Source organism: Sarcophilus harrisii, chromosome 3 (genome assembly GCF_902635505.1).
Source record: "Sarcophilus harrisii chromosome 3, mSarHar1.11, whole genome shotgun sequence".
NCBI classification, from domain to species: Eukaryota; Metazoa; Chordata; class Mammalia; order Dasyuromorphia; family Dasyuridae; genus Sarcophilus; species Sarcophilus harrisii.
The window spans coordinates 491328715-491349217 of NC_045428.1; the positions used below are offsets into that span (position 1 = coordinate 491328715).

Sequence of the window (20503 nt, forward strand, 5' to 3'; positions counted from 1 at the left end):
TTCCCCACTTTTCTTACCCTATCCCCACTATCAAAGACTCATTTTGAACTAGAAAGGGTCAAGTATAACCTCATTTAATTGATGGAAAAACCAGAGCACAAAGGAAAAAAAATTGAGCTAGGTAATTTAAAGATTAAGACTGATTCTTGCATTTTATAATGAGGAAACTAAGGCCCAGAGAAATTATGTGATGTGTCCTAGGTCAGTCAGTCAGTCCACAAACATTTATTAAACAACAACTATGTGTAAGGAACTGTGGTAAAGTGCTAGGCTACAAAGGATGGAAAAAGACTATCACTGACTTCGAGGGCCACATACTCTAATGGAAGAGACAACACACAACTATGTAAATCTAAATTATATACAAGATAAATAGGAACTATTCCATAGAGGGAAAACACCAGAATTATGAGGGATTAGGAAAGGCTTCCTGTAGAAGGTAAAAAGAACCCAAGTATTCTAACTCCTTACCAAATGTTGTTTCTGCCACATCTCACTGCTATCTCCAGGAGCAAACTTTTAAAAGGCAAATGGTCGTGAAAGGGGGTAACATATTAATCCATTATTACCTCAGGTGGAGTGTCACAGTGTAAACTCTGAGTGATATATAGGCATTGAATACCTGGGGTGTTCCTCATATCACAAGTGCTGGATACAAACTTGGCCTGCTTCATGCTTTTCTGAACCTGATTCTAGTCAGCCTACCACCCAAACTACACAAGGTGAGGATGCACAGGTCCAGGATACTTGTCCCAGTGGTGATACCTTATAACTCAGAAGAGTAGGTTTCAGTGGAAGGCCTTAATTTATTTTTACTCTAGAGCCTTCGTTGTCTTCTTTCAAGCTCCACTGGCCAAGATCACTTTTCTTCTCTCTCTACACTTTCTCAATGTTCTCATCAGTTCCCATAGATTTATGATCCCTGTGCCAATGACTCCTATATTTAGAGATCTAGCTCTCATCTCTCTCAAGTTCCAATTCTGTATTACCGATTACCTACTGAATATCTTTCCTGGATGGCCTATATGAACCTCAAACTCAACCTGTCTGAGCAAACTATTGTCATACTTTCCCAAGAACCTGCTCCCCTCTGAACTTTTTCTTTTGAGAGTTTAACCATCTGTCCAGTCAGCCAGGTTTACACCCTCCAAGCCTTTCTCAGCTTGTCAGTTCACATATCCAATCAGTTGCAAAGTCCTGTCAACTCAACCTTTATAATGTCTCTGATATCTGTCCCCTTCCCTTTGCTCACCGTCCTAATTCAGGCTTGCATTTTCTGCTGCTCAGATCATTACAATGACCTAATTGGCTTCTTTCCTCACCTTTCTCTCCACTCCACCTTTCACAAAGCTACAGTTTTGACCATGTCACACCCCCCCTCCCACCTGCTCTCCCTAATATTTCTAGGACCAAACACAAACTCCTGCTTGATGTATAAAGTCCTTCACAAACTCTTTTCCCAGCTTTTTATTATTCTTCCCAGATGGCATTTCTTTTCCCAACTTTGTGACTGTGTACAAGCTGTCTGTCCCTTATGTCTGAAATGTGATCCCTTTCATCTCTGTCTCTTTAGTGTGAGCATTGCTTTCTATGTAGAGATTCTTAATTTGGACTCCATGAATTCAATAAAAATGTCAATAACTGTATTTTGATATAATTGGTAATTATATATTTTATGCATCTAAACATTGTACTATGAGAAGGGGTCTATTAAGTTTCACCATGCTATAAAGGGTCCATGACAAAACAAGAATTCTTATTCCACAGGAAGTCTTTTCTGATACCATACCCAAATACTGTCTTCCCCACCAAAATTTTCAGATATCTTGTATATGTTTTTCTGTACTTCTATAAAGAAATGTAGCCCCAGTTAAAATGTAAACTTTAGAATAGGGACTGCTTTATCCTTCTGTATTCAGGACCTAGCACAGGGCCTAACACATAGAATGTGCTTAATAAAGCTTTTTACTTAGTTGTCATTGAGTATGAACAGCAGTATTGTTAAACTAAGTACCACCAATACAGGCAGTTTCAGTAAAAAAAGGGAGGGGGGAACCAGAGATTATCAATATCAGTGTAAAATATGTTATGCAATAAAACAATTTCTGGTTGAGAGCAGGACTCTAAAATAGAAGTTATCTTTCATTCATTGCTCTCAAATTTAACATTATTATATAGGATATATATATATATGTAAATATATGTATATATATGTTATATGTGCATGCTCGCACACACACACACACACACACTCAACATATCTAGAGAGAATAAAAATATTTGTATGCAAAGGTATGTGAGGGTGAGTACCCTTTCTTCTTCTCAACCATTGGGGGGGGGGGCATATCTGTCCCCTAATTGGATCATCTCAATCATTATCTGGAACAGACATCTTTATAAATTTCTCAGGTATCTTAAATTTTTATTTATATTTGATCTTGAATTTCCAACTACACCATGCAAATTCCTATCTATATACAAATTCCTATCAAATAAGCAACAATCAATCAAGCCTTTACCAACTTCTGGAAGCAATAATCCCTTTCTTCCAATTTTCAAATACTTCTTTATAGATAGTTGCATCTTCAAATCAATCTCCTAAATCTGAAATTTCCTAATGACCAAGAGTTCTCCTCCCTTTCATGTCCCAAGGGTTCATTCAATTGAGGGAAGCAATTCTTCGCTTTTAACCAATTACTTTCCAAGTCACTCATAGTACCAATCCTCTGATTTTTCCTGTTTCAAATACAAATATTCACTGTCTTGGCAGAATCTGCTATATTTCCTATCTATCCATTCCTTACCATTCCCATTGCTGTCAGTTTCCTTCAAAGCCTCATGACTTCCTTTTATCTCTGCCTTCAATGTTTTCTATAAAATGGTATAGAGATGAGAATGCAAGACTATGGCTATAGACCAGGACAAAGTATAGTCATTTGTTAAAAAAAAAAAAAAAAAAAAAAAAGGACATATTTATCTGATACCCAAAATAGGGGGTCATAATCTGTGGTAAAAAGTTTCAAAGGAATTTATTTGAAGTTTTTTTTTACTGTATGCCTGCTAGTCCAAATCTTACCCATCCTTTGAGGCTCGGGTTAAATGTAAACTCTCTCTTAAAGAGTCTTAGAACTTCTCAAGCATAATTCCTCCAGATTCTAATAAATTCTCATAGCACTTTGTTATATACTTCTTATAGGCCTACCACATTCTAATCTCCTTAAACCACTTTTAAGTGAATTAGAACTCAAGATTCTTCATTTTGTATCTTTTCTATCCAATCATAGTGCTTTGCATACACTATGTGCTTAAAAATGTAGAATAACCTACTGAAAATTTCATAAAAACTTATTTTAAAATAATCTCTCAAGCAATCAAGAAGATACTTGAAAAATAGACTCAGTTGACTACCCTTTGCCCTTTGACATTTGTGTGTGTGTATGTGGTGTGTGTACATGTGGGCTCATGCAAGCATGGAGGAATACTAAGGGTGCTAAGGTTTGGTTCCAAATACGGTGAAATTCCCATATCAGCACGACTTTTCAAAGAAACCAACATGCATTTGGCAAAGCAATAAGCCAAGTGGTGAATTGTGAACTTGGGCTACTAGGCTTGGCAGACAGTCTAGATACAGTATTGTGCTCTGTTTACTCTGTCAGGAAGCCAGCGACATTTTATTAAATTCTGAAATTAGAATGTATGTACTCTGAGAGATACTGAGCAGCTTCATGTCTTGGCTACTACATGTGATTAAGGAAATGAACTCCATGGCTCCAAAATCAGAGGGATCATTGTGGCAGCTATTCACAACTGAGATCAATGGGCCAGACCTGTGGTTTATTAAAACGGATGGCTTCAGGACAGAATCTGTGTCCACATCAGAGAACTGACTTATTGCTTTGGGATGAGACTGAGAAAAGAGCCAGATTAAGCCAGTTGAACTGCCACCAAACACATTCAGGGCAACAGTGCAAATACAAACCAACTCTCAAATGCTCACCATTTAAGTCATACAACAAAGCTGAAGTACAGAAAAGAGAATTCAGTAATATAAAATATTTTTATAGAAGTTTTATCCTAGCAATGTTATTTTCAAAATTACTGGTATTCTCTTATTTTGTAAATAATCCAATGTGTCCATGTAGAAAGCATAACTTTTCCACAGTTCACATTGGCAGTATATTTCAATACTGGCAATAATTTATGAGAGAAATGCTATTCAAGGCTGGGTATAATCAGCCAGATAACTTAGGCAAAAATCCTCACATCAGTTTCCTCAGATAACAAATAGGATTTGTAGGAACTTAAAAAGTAACTCAAATTGGCTGCATGTTTCCCAAATTCAGCATTCAAGTTGAACCATAAAGATCTGTTAACTCACTAAAGGATAACTTACATTATCTTGTGAATTCATCTTCTTGGAGCCACTAGCAATGTTATTTTCAAAATTACTGGTATTCTCTTATTTTGTAAATAATCCAATGTGTCCATGTAGAAAGCATAACTTTTCCACAGTTCACATTGGCAGTATATTTCAATACTGGCAATAATTTATGAGAGAAATGCTATTCAAGGCTGGGTATAATCAGCCAGATAACTTAGGCAAAAATCCTCACATCAGTTTCCTCAGATAACAAATAGGATTTGTAGGAACTTAAAAAGTAACTCAAATTGGCTGCATGTTTCCCAAATTCAGCATTCAAGTTGAACCATAAAGATCTGTTAACTCACTAAAGGATAACTTACATTATCTTGTGAATTCATCTTCTTGGAGCCATTATAAAGATGAATTGCATTTTATGAAACAAAAGCCTTAAAATGTGTCATAAGTTGGTATAACTGAACAAAAATAAAAAAAAATATGGAGTTATTGAAATGTTACTTGTGGGTTCAGAAAATATAAAAATTTTCCCTATGCTTATCTTTTGCTTAAGAGACTTGAAAATACAGGGTAAGGCGACCACAAATTTTATTTTGATTTCAAAATTTTACAGCATGACTCATATAAGAAACCACATTACTTTAAAGTTGAATCTGTGCAAAAAGAGCTTGAAAGGAGCCAAAATATATGTGGAGACATACAAGTTAGTCTTTTAAGGTTAAAAGTCATTCCTCAAACTGGACTTTACTCTTAGCCTAGATATATGAACTCATTTCTCCTTGAATTGTTCAGGTACTTCTAGATATTTAATTTGTAGAACATTTTATTAGGTGCCATTGATATAGTATTTAAGGTTTACAAAGCATTTTACACATGCAAGCTAGAGAGGTTAAGTGAATTGCTCAGGGTTACAGAGTTTATTAGGGTTCAAAATAGGATTTCAACTCAGATTTTCCTCTAAGTCTAGTATTTTGATCATGCTTTCCTCAAAATATTGGGATAATTAGGCTATTTACCTCATAGGGCTGTTGTGAGAATCAAATGAGATTTTACACAGAAACTTTAAGCAGTTTGGAGGTGAGGTAGTGTGGCCACTATGTATTGATTAGAAGGAACTGAATCTAGGTGGAAAGTGGATGTCCTGATTCCCTCTAGGATCCTTTTGCCTCTACCTTCCCTGAAAGCCAATTCCCTCCTTTGGTGTTTTGAAAGTTCTTCCCAGTCTGATTCGAGCTTATCTTTCTGTACTCACTGAACATTTCTCTTTACAGTCTCAATTCATGACTTACATTGCTCCTAAACTCAGCATTTTATGTTCTGCTGCTATGCCTTTTAATAGGCTGGGGACATGTCTGGAATATCTTCTATGCCTTCATCAAAGTCCTGGGCAGCTCTTGTCACCTCCTGCCCAAAGACACTTCTTCCTCAAATATCTCATCAATATCTTTAGCACTTAATACAGTGCCTTATACAGAGTCAGGACAATAATTGCTTATTGGGTTGAATTGTCTACTCAAATGTAAATTAACCTATTTTTATACTTTTAGGCTATAGGAAACTGTGCAGAGAACATTTATGGTATGGTATTGAATTTAGCTGTACTGAATGTGGTGTTTTTCTTCTTTATAATATAATGGTTCTCTCTGGGAGCAGGTTCCTTGGGGAGATTTTCTGGAGGCAGCCTTAGTTTCAGTTAAAAATAATAATCACCTCAAAATGCTGCCAGCTGATTAAAATCCAAACGTTTATTTTCTCCTTCCAAAATAGCCGGGTAGCTTTAATAGAGACCTCAGCTTTCCTTGGTTCTGAGAGCTCTTGCAGCTTGTCCTTTGCCTCTGCTTTCTTCTGCTTCCAGCCAGCACCAAGATGAAAGTTGGAAATGAATCTGAGTTAAGCTCTGAGAGAGGGCTTGTGGGCTTCTGTATCTCCCAGAATGGTCCTCTCCAACCCCGGCAATGTTCCGAAGTAAATGACTTGAAGGTCTAAGAGCTTCTATATATGTGATCTCCCAAAGGTTGACTCCGCCTCTGAGAGAGTTGGACTATGGGATCTGAGAGTGGGATTATGGGTTTTCTCCCAAAGTGCTCTCTGGCCCTAAGAGCTTCTTGCTTATATGAGCTCTCTAAAGATGTGAAGACAAGCATTATTTTCTATCAGTTCTACTTAATACCTTGTTTCTTCTGGCCCATAACATCTCCTTGTAAGATCAGATCAACCATACTGAACCATGCTAAATTAGATAATTATTGTCTCTATCAACTCTAATATTAGATTTAGCCCTTTGTAAGGATCCCAACAACTGAAGTCAATTGTACATTTATTAATTCTGGCCAGGCATTATGCTGTGTTGGGAACAAAAACAGAAAAGTTCTGCCCTTAAAGGCTACATGTAAATAAGTAGGGATACATAGTAGCGTAAAGTAGTGGTGGCCATGACATCAGGGAATGCTGTCTTGAAAGTAATCTGAAAGGGAAAGTATGTATGTGGGAGCCAAACCAGGAAAGTCTCTGGTAGGTGGGATTTTGAAGACAACAACTCTAGGAATGGGGAAGAATAGTTGTCTTTTCAATATCTGACTCTTCATGACTTCATTTGGGTTTTCTTCAAAGATAACTGGAGAAGTTTGCCATTTCCTTCTCTAGCTTACTTTTACAGATGAGGAATCTGAGGCAAACAGGGACACATTTGTCCAGGGACACATAGCTAATAAGTGCCTGAGTTTGGATTTGAACTCAAGAAATGTCTTCCTGACTCCAGGCCCAGCATTCTATCCGTTGTCCCTCTCTGCCTGGGGGTGGCTAGCATCCTTTTTTTTTTTTTTGCTGCTAGCATCCTTTTTAAACTCCATTATTCTGATGATCCTACCAACACTGCAGTTAATGCCTGGGGGTTGCAACTCAGAAGGGTTGAATTTGGGTTTCTAACAGCCTCTTGCCCTTTTGATTAGGTAATTTTGTGAGTGAAAATCAGTTTTAAAAGGACAAAATGGGAAAGTCTAGCTAAGCCTAGCTAACAGTAGCAGAGATTTAAAAAAACAAAACTAAACAAAAAACTTTGAGATGATTTAAAATGTCAAAAGTATGATGTGGCTCCTAAAAAATTAATATATTCTTAGCTTTTGAGAGAATAATAGAAACAGAGCATCCAGAAGAGGAGGATTAAGACTCATGTGTTAGTCTTTACTAGTTGTTATATCTGGAAAATTTTGTTTTTTGGGTACCTCATTTTTAAAGATGCCAACCAACTGGAATGCCTTTGTAAGATAACTAGGATGGTGAAGATGGAAACCAATATCATGTGAGGAAAAGTTGAATGAAGTAGGGATATTTAGCCAAGAAAAGAGAAAACTAGGTGTATGTATGGAGAGAATAATCATCTTCAGTTATCAGAAAGATATATTAAAGAGGAATGAAACATTGTCTATCCTTCAAAATACAATACTAGGATTCGTGGGTTAAATAGAAAATAACATAGATTCAGTTCAATATATATTATTTCCTAACAAATACAATTCTCTTACTAATTGATTAGGCTCATTAGTGAGATAGTGGGTTCTCTCTTATTGGAAGTTAAAGCAAAGAATGGTTACCATCAGTACATGAATTAGAGGAAGTCTGTATAGCAGTCCTTTGTGTCTTGCATTGGATGGGAAGTTGAACTAGATTATCTTTCAGGTCCCCTTCCAAATCCTAACAATTTTATGTCTTTCTTCAAATTCGATGCAAATGTTGAACAAAACATGCCAGTCTATAGTAATATCTAAAAACACCTTCTAGGCTGACAATAGCTAATAGCCACCTGTAGTTTAAAAAAGTGCTACAAAATCATATAATCTAGTCTACACTCCTCCATTTTGTCTACAGGAAAATAACCTAAAAATAGGGTACAAAAAGCTGTCTATGTACTTTATAGAGATTGATACATTATGATTATAGAACTTTAATCATTATAAAGTCGCATTGTGCATTTTTCAGTATTGGTTGTTAGTTTTTCAAATGATAGTTTAAATAATGATTACTCTCATGGAATTCTGAATGTTTTGTCATTTCATTTATGGAAAGATGAATTCAGCTGAAGACTACAATCCCAATGCCTACTGGCATTCCTGATATCCAAAAGATATTCTTTTATAAAGTAAATTATCTGGATGAAAGGCAGGAAGAAAGAGAAGAACAAAGTAGGTTAGTAGTGTTATTTATATGTGTCCTGTTATGTTTATGTGGAGGATAAATGCCTGAGATGAGGAAAACTTAAATGTTTCAGCACTTTTAAAATCTTGGTTCCTTTTTGCTCTGCCATTTTTCTAAATCTAGACAACCAGGAAATTGAGTCTTGGTTGCAGGTGAAAGGAGGAAAAAAAAAAATCATGGATTCTATCATGGTGTTGCCAAATTTTTTTCACCTAAATCTTCTTCCCCACTTTGCTTCTCTTCTTCGCTTCTGTCTTGGTTTTTAACTCATTCCCCGTTCTCATTTGCCTCTTTATATTCTTATTAAAAATTAGAAGGGATTTTAAAAGACATCAATCTAATTAAGTCATCCTTGTCAATTTACAGATGAGGGAACTAAGGCATGAAAAACGTAGGCGACTTGCCCAAGATTTTAAAAAAATGGCAGGTTAGGATTTGAACCCAGATACATCACTCCTTTCAATGATTTCTTCAACAATGCAAAACATACTTGACATAGATTATTCATACTTCAAGGACCCCGAGATTTGTCGGTGTGAGAACACCCTTCACCAACCCTCCTAGACTTTGCTCTGAGACAAATCAATTTACAATCAAATTAGTAAGGATTTCGAGAAGTCTACAGAAATGGAGGATTTGAAGGCTTTCCTGCCTGGTGGGACGTTGGAGAGCTTGCTTTCCCTTGCTATTTATTTTGAAAAAATTTCTTATCAAGATGAAGAATAGGAGCTGCTCCTCTGACCAGGATGTAGTTTCATTTGATTAAACACTAAATGCTTTTTATTTTGAAAAAATTTCTTATCAAGATGAAGAATGGGAGCTGCTCCTCTGACCAGGATGTAGTTTCATTTGATTAAACCCTAAATGTTTAATAAATACTTGTTGATCAAACGAACCAAAGTGCTAAACCTTCCTATAGGAAATGAATCTCGCGAACTTTTGAGCGCCGTATAAAGCTAAGCTATTGCTATTACCGATCGGGATGCCGCCCTTGTGTTCTCAATCTAACTGTACGCATTGTGAGGGCTCGTTTGTGTTTCTTTTGCAGCAAGCAAAGCATCCTCCTAAAAAACAAAGCAGTCATTGCACCAAGAAAGCTGTTTGAGGAGACCTTGTTCACATCTCGGTCACCGGGCACCACGGAAACGGACCTCAGGGGCGGGGGGCTGCCTAAGCGGCGTGCAGGGGTCCGCGCGCGGGCAGCGGCGGGAGCACACTTCCGGCGGCGGCGGCGGCGGCGGCGGCGGCGGCCGCTTCACTCTCGGGCCTCCGAGGCGGGTAAGGGGTGAACCTGAGGAGCTGGGCGGGCACCTTTCCCAAGACTCCCCTGCCAGTATACAGGAAGGGAGAGGCTCGGCTGCCCTCCGTCCCCACGGCACGTCCCCTCCGCGGAGCTCGCAGCGGGCCCGTCTCGGGGGAATTCTTGTTGGGCTTAGGCCCGAGCCTGGGGGCGCTATCCCCAGACACCTGCCCCAAAGGCCGGGCGCCTTGTCCCCGGGCTCGGTGGAACTGACTGCTGGCCACACATCCTTCGCCTCGGTCGCTATAAGGTTGTAAATGCAAGAGCAGGGCCATCTTCTAATTACTGTGTTACCCGGGAAGGGGCTCGGTCGCGTAGCGTCGCCCTCTCCGCCGTCTACCGGCTCTCAGGTGCAGGCAGCTTGGACAGGCCTCTGTAACCGACCGCGTTGCCATGGTTAAAAGTGACAGTTCCTCGAGAATCTCCCGTAAGGGAAAGGTTCGAATAGGGAGCATGCGCACTCGCATCCTGACGTACGTGGATGTGAGTCGGAGACAGGGGGCGTGGTCTTTGTCGGAGCGGGAGGGGGAAAGTCGGAGGAACAGCTTTCCGGGCGTGCGCAGTCCACCCGGCGACGGCGATTCTATCCCAGCAGTGGGGCCTGCGGCTGCGGAGATGGGCGCCGCTACTGCTGAAGCGGATCGGACTCTTTTTGTGGGCAATCTCGACATTAAAGTGACGGAGGAGCTGCTCTTCGAGCTTTTCCACCAGGTAAGGGGCCGGGATCAGCTCCCTTTCGCCCCTTATTCGCTTTCCCCGCCCCTCGTCCGGGTAGGCCTCGGCTAAACGGTCTCGCCTAGCGCCGCCTTCGCGCGTGCGTACTAGAGGCCTTTGCACCCGAGGGTCGGGGTGTCTCGGCCTGAGGCCAGAAAGAAGGCTCGTGCTTGATTTCTAGGGGGTGGGGGCCGGCCCCCTAAGCAGCGAAGTCACTGAGATCGGTGCTAGATGTCGGGGGCGAGAGGGAGAGCGCCTGCGCTGGGCCGGGAGCCGCTTTTTAGGGAGGAAGAGGGACCAGGAGCTTTGATCCTGGTGGAGAAGATCACCTCTGTCTGTCATTACTCTCCTGGCCTTTTTGGTCTCCTGTTAGTCAGCACGCATATATTGACTTTTTAAACGTTTCCTTGGTTGGTAGCGGCTTCACTTCTCACTTGGTTTGCTTGCATCTCGGAAGAGGCGTGTGGTGCGGTGGGAAGAGAGCACCGGGCAGGAAGCTCTGAAAGGCCTAGGTTTGGATTTTAACCGAGGTGCTTATTAAACCGTGTGATTAATTGTAGGCACTTCTCCCAAACTTAAGTTTCCTCATCCGTAAAATGGGGGTACTGATACAAGTAGTTGTGAGGAAGGTGCTGGTAAACCTTTTAAAGTGGCACGGAGATGTAGGTTTTTACACTGTCAAAATCCTTGGCAACAATGGGAAGTTAAAACCTATGCTCTTTGGCGGGTCCGATGATTATTAATAGTGTTTGGACTGTGAGGTACAATGTAGAGATTTTATTTTGAAATCACATCACTTATTACCTCCTCTGGAAACTCATTATGTTTTGCACTTCAAGGATCATTAACTGAAGAAGAAGGGATAGTATAATCCTTTTTACAGATGAGGAAACAGGCCCAGAGAGTTTAAGTCACACAGGTAGTAAGAAACAGACCTCTGACTGTGAATCCAGTATTTTTCCCACTATAGTGCTTTGAGGTACTGGATATTTAAACCACCTTAAAGGCAAACTACTTTCCACTAGCAGCACAGTGGAGTAAGCTATAATGCATTGATGGTTGTTTTTTGTGTGGACCCCCTCCATATGAGTCAGGTCTTTGTAGTAATAATCCTGAGTTCTCATCCAAATTGAAGTGCATGTGCTATATATTTTTTAAGCCCTGCTAGAAGTGGTTACTTGCATTTTGTTCCATTTTTAAAATTTACTTTATTTTTGTTCTTTACAAACAGAACATTTTTCAGAAGTTGCTTCATTTAACTTTAACTTTATTTTATTTTATTTTATTTTTTTGTTTGCAGGCAGGTCCTGTAATAAAAGTTAAAATTCCAAAGGATAAAGATGGTAAACCAAAGCAGTTTGCATTTGTGAATTTCAAACATGAAGAATCTGTTCCTTATGGAATGAATCTACTTAATGGAATAAAACTTTTTGGAAGGCCCATCAAAATTCAGTTCAGATCAGGTATCTGTTAAATTTTAAAGAATATATTTTTAGGCAGAATAAAAAAATTTCATCTCAATTTTATATTAGTGAAGTTTAGAATTCCTAAGTAATGTGGAACACTAATAAAACAGATGATTAATATTATCTGTAATCCTAAAAACTCAATTTATCCTTTTTTGGGAGAGTATTCTTAAAGAATAGAATTTCCCTTCAGTTAAGAATGCAAATAAACAAAGAAGTGATTAATACTTCTAATAATCTACTCCAATGGAAAATTCCTTCCAGACTTTAGTTTTGTCTTGGGTGGCCATCCTTTGATGATGAGCTTCTGCTCATCTAGTTTAGATGATTTAGATATGTAGAATTCCTTCATTCCAGACATAAGATAGCTTCCTGCCCGTGTTTTGATCTTTTCACTTTTATAGCTCTCATTGAGGTCATTTCTGTAAAGAGTTAGAACTGGAAAGGACATCAGAGAGCATCTAGTTTAACTCTTTTTTTTTTTTTTTTTTTTTTGATGAGGAAACAGGTACCTAGCAAAGTTTTCAGTTTTCCTTGTTCATTTCTAGTCATTGTTGAGACATTAAAATCGAGCTTAAGGGAAGACAATGATAATGCCTAAATTGATTTGTGTGCGCTTTTCCTTTTTTTTCTTGAGTTGATACAAAACTAAATGTATTCTCTTGGAACTGCTTTTTCATATTGTTCATTTTTCTTTGTAATTTGCTCATTTAGGCCACCCAAATTTCATGTTGGTATTTTGCATGTTTCTTTTTCTATCAGCTGGTGTAAGGAAACACAAATACTTCTGTTATTAAGAAATCCAGATTTTTATTTAAGTTCTCTTAACTTTAAGTAGTTGCATGTCTTTTGTTTATAAGGAAAGAATCATCTTCAGGAAATTACTCTTTCTGGGCTTTGTTTCTTTCCACAATTTGTTTTTATGAATTATAATTGCTGGAGCTAGTAAGAAAGAACTTTCAGCTAATTGTTCTTCTGTTTGCTTTGGCAATTGGAATGGTGTGGTTTGATTGCATCTTTACCCACTGGGTATTAGTGTTGTGTATAACATTTTGTTAACTTAATTTCTTACTCTGATGAAACATAGAGTAGAATATTGAAATGCAAATTATTTCTAGTGTCTGAGATATTAAGGTTATACCAAACTTAACTTTTTGAAGTTGGATGACCTTGGAAAAAAAACAAATTTCAAATATGTTTTCTTCAGGAAGTAGTCATGCTTCTCAGGAGGTTAGTTCATCATATTCCCAGCATAATCTTGGGAATGCAAGTCCATCTAGCATACCACAGTCCACTTCAGCTTCTAGCAGGTAAGAACTACCAGTTCTGGTTAATAAAATTGGTTTTCTGTTTTTTGTTTTGCCCCTCTCACCCCTAGAACTTTCTTCAGTGGCCATCACATGATTAACATTATATTATAATAATAATAATGAGGTCTTAATCATCTTAATATCTTCCTCACTACCTAGCATACACATGAAAGGTGCTCAGATTGTTGAATAAATGCTAAATTGATTTAATTTCAGGAATATTGGGCTTATTAGAATATTATTCTTAGAATCCACACTATAAGACTGTTCCTTGTAATTAGGTTTGTTTTGTATTTCAGGAATTAAAATGTCCTCTGGTGGCATTTCTGATATGAATCAAATAATTAATGCCAAATTAAGTTTTATATTAATTTAGGTTATACAGAAGCATAAGGCTAATAAAGATAGAAAATCTAGTAAGAGCTTTTATTTATAAAGTTTCTTAAGATTTGCAAAATATTATATGTGCTATCTCATTGCAACAATAATCACCAGCATTTATTACATGCCTACTATATGCTAGGTGCCAAGGATTTGGGAGAAAAAAAGGAGAGTTTGAGAAGTTTATGTAAATGTCTGAGCTAACTGTAGGAGAGAAGGCCTTAGGACATAGGAGGACACTAGGAAAGGCTTCATGTGAAAGGTGAACCTGAATGAAACTTAAGTTTTAAGGGCACAGATAAGGAGAGAATGAATGAAGGCAGCTCAGGAATTCAGGAGATGGTTAGGACACATGCCCAGAGAAGAGAGAGAAAAAGTTATACAGGAGGAACTGCAAAGGTCTTGATTTGTTTTCTGTATGAAGGCAGAGAAAGGTATACCTAAGATATGTGAGTTGAGGCCAGGTTATGATGATTGCCAAACAAAGGAGTTTACATTTTATTTTAGAGGCCATAGGAAACCCCTGGGATTTATCATAGAGGTGAATGACAATACTCAAAACTGTAATGAAAGAAAATTAACTGAGAACTGCAATGATGAATTTGAGAAAGAAGAGATTGGAGATAGAGACACCAAATAGACTATTGCAGTGGTCCATGGAAGAAGAGATAAGAATCTGAACTACAGTGGTGGCCTTGTGAATAAGAGAAGAGATGGGGAGAGAATAGATTAGATTTTGGCAGATGATTGAATTTATGGAGTGAGGAATAAAGAAGAATAATGCTGAAGTTGTACACCTGGCCTAATTCCTTAATAAAATCAAATTAGTTATTTGTTTTTAAGTTACAGTTTTTCAAGTAACTCAAATTACATTCCTTAAATCGAGCAACTTTGCAAAGTTAAAATATCTAAAAAGTTTAGGACTAGAAGAATAAAGTTCTTTTCCTAATAAAAATAGGAAAGTTTGGAAGAGCAATAAGCTTGGGGAAAAAGATGATGATTCATGATAAGTTTGAGGTGTGCTTATAGATATCCAGTTGGCAATATCCAAAAGACATTAGCTGATGTGAAATTGATCTCTATATTTGGGAATCATGTGCATAGAGAGAGATAATAAGCCAATGAGACCAGACAAGGATACCAGGTGAAAAGGTGTAGAGGAAAAAAAAAGGGTCCAGGACCGAACTTTAGAGCTGTGAGATAGAAGATGATCCAGTAGAGGAAATGGAGAAGTAGTCAGAGAGGAAGAAAACCAAAGGAGAACAGTGCCACAAAAACCCAAAGAAAAGAGTGTATCCAAAAGAAAGAATGGTCGGCAGTGTTAAATGCTGCATAGAGATGAAGGATAAGGACTGAGAATTCTAAGTCCTTTAGATTTTGTAATTCAGAGATCATTGGTTTGCTTATTTGTTTTATTTGACTGCTTGTTACAATTTTTTTTCTTTTTTGGTTTTTATTGGGAGTAGGGTTGAGAGAGAGGGATTAGCATTTGTAATGATAGAGGGCTATTGAAACATTTGTAAAAGTGCACTGAAAGTAATAAAAATAGTAGTTTTTAATATAATCTTTTGTATTATGGAAATGTTATTTTAAAATTCACATTAAAAATTCAGAATCTTAGGGGATGAGGTCTAGGGATTTGGGGGCATAGGGAAAGGTAAGAGGGCATGGCGTATGCATTCCATTCTTGATGATGATGATATTGATGATGATGATAACTAGCAATTGAAAGCTTATTGATAGCTTATTTTTTTCCTCATGATACCCCTGAGAGGTAGATGCTGTTATTGGCAATGTGTTATAGATGAGGAAAGCAAACAAGAGCTTAAGTGACTTGCCCAATGTTACATAGCTAGTGAGAGAGATAGGATCTGAACCAATGGCTTCCTTATTCCAGGTCCATTGCTGTATGTGCTATATTACCTAATTACCTGCTAGAATATAAGGCAAGGTCCTCTGTTTAAAGGTTTAAGAGAAGGAAAGGAGATTAGATTTAGAGCTGGAAGGGGCCTGAGAGAGTGTCTTCTTGTCCAAAACACCACCTTTCCTTTTTATTTTATAGAGGGGGAAATTGAATCATGGGATCATAGCTAGTAAGTATCTAAAGAGGGATTTAGTTTCCTGATTCAAATTCAATGTAATGTTGTTAGTCTATCCTGAAGAGACAGACTTGCTTCTAAAGGAGATTATGGTAGCGATTCAATTTTTGAGGATTAAAAATATTGCCTTGATGCAATGAAGTGTGAGGTCCTAGTTGAAATTAGATAACATTAATTTGTAGTGGATCTGGTAAGTTGGGTTGTTTGACTTTCTTGAGCTCCAGTTTATACTTCCTCAATAGGAAGGTAGGAGGTGGATGTCCAAGTAATTCAGATTTGGAGTTGGCTAGACATGAGTGATGATTAGATTAGGCCGCAAAAAATTTAGAAGTTGAATTGTTTAACTATAACATCTATATTTCAAAGTGAAGTCATCAGGGGTGATGACCTAAGAAAGTATTGAAGGGCATTGGATTAGAGAGTTTAGTGAAGACAGAATAAGTTGAAAAGGGTTAGAAGGTATAGGGAGAAATAAGAAGAAAGGAAATTAAGATCAGAAAGGAAGTTGAGTTTTATTAATATTGAAATGAAACATTTCTTGGTGTTAACAAGGATATACATTTGGGAGGGGGGTGATAAGTTTCAGAGAGGTTGTTGAATGATGATGACAAATAATGATCTAGAAGTGTCAGTAGGAACAAAATTATTTAAATTCCCAAGAAAGCTGTATCTAGAGGTGAAATGGGAGAAGGTATAGCCTTTGCTAGAAAAAGTGAATAAGGTTGTTTTGTCATCTGTAGAAAGTCAGGTCCTAGAATTCCAGAAGAGCATGAAAAGAAGAGGTCTAGAATGGAGAGAGAGATTTGCTAATTCTGGATCAGGAATTCTAGAGCAGGGCTTCTTAAACATTTTCCACTTGTAACCCCTTTTCGCCCAAGAAATTTTTACATCACCCCAGGTATATAAGTATATAAAATAGGTATGCAAATCAAACATTTACTAATAATAAATCATAATTTCATACCCCTACATTTATTTAGGCGATCCCATATAGAGGGTTGCAACCCATAGTTTAAGAAGCTTTGTTCTAAAAGGCACAGTGAAAAGAATGAGCTGAAACTGGGGTGTGGGTGAGAGTTTTGGGGAAATTGGGGATTAGATAATAGGAAATGAAGATGGGGGAGGACAATAGTTTACTTTTGGGCAGCAGTCAATTCGGGAAAGTAACAGATGGTCAAAGTTGTTAGCTATAGGATTTCAGACTTAACAGAGGAACAGTGGGTGGGAACAGTTCCATGCTGGAAATGGCAGGTGAGTATAACACTGATGGTCTCCATTCGACATTGGATTCTCGACATGTGCTCCACTTGTAAGTATGCACTAGTTTAGTTATATTCTCTTGATTTTTATTGAGCTTTTGAGAATGGTGTTTTAGAAAAGTTGGTTGATAATGTTTGGTGACCTCAGCTGTTTAAATTATTAACTCACACTAACCCTTGAATTGACTAATTTGTATGTTTAATATTATGCACTGCATATAGCAAGGGGGACAACCAGTGGACAGTTCAAATATAATTGTAAACACTGTCAAGAAATCTGGAAGGCCCGAAGCATGGTGGATGAATACCCTTTTCCCCCTTTTAAGAGAAGAAATAGGGGTCACACAAAATGAAAAGGCATGGATAAGTTGAATCTTTGTCATGTGGTGGGAACTCGTATTGATATTACATATCACTTGATATAGGAAGCTTGGGAATAATGGGTTAGGGCTTTAAGAATCAAAGTCCTGTGCATATTGCTCCTTTGAATATAATGATAAATTCTTTTTTGAGTAGATATGAAAGGAATATGGATAACATGACATCTGGATATAATTCTGCACAAATGCTACAGAGGTCTTTCTCATCTCCAGATAATCTTCAAAGACAAGCTGTGGTAAGCTGTTTTTATAATCTGAATTTTGTTAATCCATAAATTGGTTATAGTTCACAAAAGTTGTATCATGAATTATTGTAATCATGTGTTCTCTCAAATTAGAGAGTTCTTAACTCTTTTTTTCCAAGTTAGATTTTACAAATTCTATTTGCCATTTTAGTCAGAACAATACATACACATATACATATATACATAATCATATACAGATGTTAGGGTTTAAGAGCAGAACTGCCTTTATTTTCCATTTATTTACATAACTATAACTCAAAGCAACTAAGGCTACTGTGCCTCCTTTACATTTCTATTTTTAATAGTATTACCATTTTTTGTCACCCAGCTTTGAAAGCTTAAGTTCATTCCTTCTAACATCTTGCTTTTTATATCTTAACCATTTATCACATTTTGCCAGTTTTCCCATCAAAATAGTTCCTGTATCTATTCCTTCCTATATATTCCCACCCTCTGGTTTTTGCTTTTATTATCTTACACCTGCTCTATTACTGTAGTACCATAAATGATGATAGTTAATAATCTGTCTTGTACATTATTGATATAATATCTTAAATTATGCCTTTTACCTATAGCCTCAACTTCTTGTCTTAGTATTTAGTCTCCTTTACGGATTGGTCTCAAACTAAGACATAAACACAAATGTTATATTCAGTGCCACTTCCTTGATTTCCTCAGTGAGATGTAATCTTTTTGTTTTGTACCTACTTAGTTTAGTACTGCGTTATATATGTACATATGTCTTAACTCTCCTTTGAGAGTTTTTAAGCTCCTTTTATTATATAGATTCTATCTTAGTTATCCTTTTATTTTTGTCAATGCCTTGTACATAATTGGCACTCAAACGTTTATCAAATAGATTATTTCAATTAGGACCATGATCTAAAAATCTATTTTGACTGATATTTTATTTTGGCTTTGTTATTCTATTGTGATGAGTGACTTATCATATCTTTTAGTATATATATTTTTTAATCTTTACTTTTTAAAATTTTTGTCCCCTTAGATGAACAACGTTCTGTGGCAGCAGCAGGGTTCATTCAGTGGGAAGTTTGTACCTCAGCACTTGGATCAGCCTAATTTTACACCCTCAGGGCAGCAGCATGGTCATTCATTCAACCTCTCTTCAAGCTCCCAGTGGTGCCAGGATACACCAATGTCACAGAGAAAAACCAGGCAGAACTCCCATCCCTACCAGTCAGATAGGCTGTATAGCCGTGAGCAACGTTATGGGGATCATGGATCTGACCATCATTATAGAGGGAACAGAGATGATTCATACTATGAAGATAGGATCCATGATGGTTGGAGCCATGATTATGATAGCAGAAGAGAAAACAGTAGAGATGGGAAATGGCGCCCATCTCGGCATTAATAAGTATTGAGATGAACTTTTAAAAATGCGTCAGATTAGACTCTTGGCAATGTTGATGTGGAAATGACTTCTTTGAAAAAACTGTAGAAAACAGCTCTGAAAGTTGTTACATTTCCTTTTTAAAATTTTTTAAACTTAACTGCAGTATAATACAGAGAGAAAAAAAAAATAGTGGTTCCAGTTTTATTAATAGCCTTTTCACCTCAGGGTTTTATGAAGAGGAAAGGTTTTTTTTTTTGTTTTGTTTTGTTTTCTTTGCAGAAGAAAGTGCCACAACTCCTAATCATTGTAGTAAGTTTAGGAAAAGGGGTGGATTGTAAAATTTGGTTGTATTATAAAGAAAATATTTTAATTATTTGTAACTTTTTGTAGTGTAACACAATTGTCTTGGTAGTAAATCCTATTTTGGGGTGTGTGTGTGTGTGTGTGTGTGTGTGTGTGTGTGTGTGTGTGTGTGGTAGAAGATACATCAAAGTTGATAGTCCAAATTGGCTATCAGTATTTTGTTATTAAACTGGAAAATATTACTTTTCAATGATCCATTTTACTGAAAATAGTATTCAAGCAGATATCCTTGTAAAATTTGGGGATAAATCATATTGGTTTAACTTTTGATAGAACTTAAATTTGGGTTCTATACAGTTTCTTTGAGTTTACCTGCATGGAATTACATTGTATATTCATACAGATACATCAGTAGATTTATTCTAAAAATTAAGAGTTTTCATGAAATCATGTTTGATATAGCTAAAAATTTACTCAGGAAGTATTAAATCTCTCCAAGGGTATTTTGGTTTAAAAAAAAAATTTTTAAAAGACCCTAATGTTACTCATGTGTACTCCTTTTTTTTTTCCCCAGAAAGTTTTATCAGTGTGTAAGACAAAATGGTTACACATTTTACTGAAATATACTTTTGGGACTAAGGAAAGGTCTCCCAGCGCTGTCTTCACTACTTGAGTCACTTCACTGCTTTTTCATTTTTAACATCTTAAGTGCTCAGTGTATTTGTAGAGGGTTTTTTGTTTGTTTGTTTTTTTGTTACGGGAACTGTACTTTGCTTGTCTATTTGATAAGCACTTGAGAACTTAGTCTTAAAATTCATCAGATTTTAAGATCTTGTTTAATAAACAGTTTTTAGGTATCAGAGTTAATGACTGTGTTTCCATTTACATATAAAAAATAAACTTGTTTGTAAAATCTCATTCCTTCAAAAGTTTGGACCATTTTTGTTTACATAAGAACTGAGCCTTTTCTTTCATGTGTTGCTTTTTGTTATAAGACTTTTGCCTGGAGAAAGTTATGTTATCTTGCCACTGAATTTAGGAAGTTGCACATGAAAGATAAAAGCCTGTCCCTTTACTTCATTTTCAAACAGCAGTTAGTTGAAAGTTAAGGTTGATAACT

General features: G+C 37.1%; 1 protein-coding gene across 6 annotated transcripts; it reads left to right on the forward strand.

The window, feature by feature from the left end:
- Window positions 1-644: 644 nt before the first annotated feature.
- RBM7 (RNA binding motif protein 7) lies at window positions 645-20301 on the forward strand. Of its 6 annotated transcripts, none has more exons than XM_031961248.1 (5): window positions 645-722; window positions 11884-12046; window positions 13257-13359; window positions 17615-17714; window positions 18730-20301. In XM_031961248.1, exons 2-5 carry the CDS (start codon window positions 11986-11988, stop codon window positions 19096-19098), a joined length of 633 nt encoding a protein of 210 aa, XP_031817108.1. In that variant the 5' UTR covers window positions 645-722; window positions 11884-11985; the 3' UTR covers window positions 19099-20301. The 6 variants fall into 6 exon arrangements, with proteins under 6 accessions (XP_031817108.1, XP_031817109.1, XP_031817110.1 ...); XM_031961247.1 differs by lacking the exon at window positions 645-722 and adding an exon at window positions 9831-9847; XM_003764203.4 differs by lacking the exon at window positions 645-722 and adding an exon at window positions 10016-10580.
- The last annotated feature ends 202 nt before the right edge of the window (window positions 20302-20503 follow it).

Excerpts from the sequence above, each read along its gene's own strand:
- RBM7 (XM_003764203.4), top strand. The coding sequence starts at position 10,263 with ATGGTTAAAAGTGACAGTTCCTCGAGAATCTCCCGTAAGGGAAAGGTT. Across the intron at positions 10,581-11,883 it reads TCTTCGAGCTTTTCCACCAG|GCAGGTCCTGTAATAAAAGT; the intron begins GTAAGGGGCCGG and ends TTTTGTTTGCAG. Across the intron at positions 17,715-18,729 it reads ATCTTCAAAGACAAGCTGTG|ATGAACAACGTTCTGTGGCA; the intron begins GTAAGCTGTTTT and ends TTGTCCCCTTAG.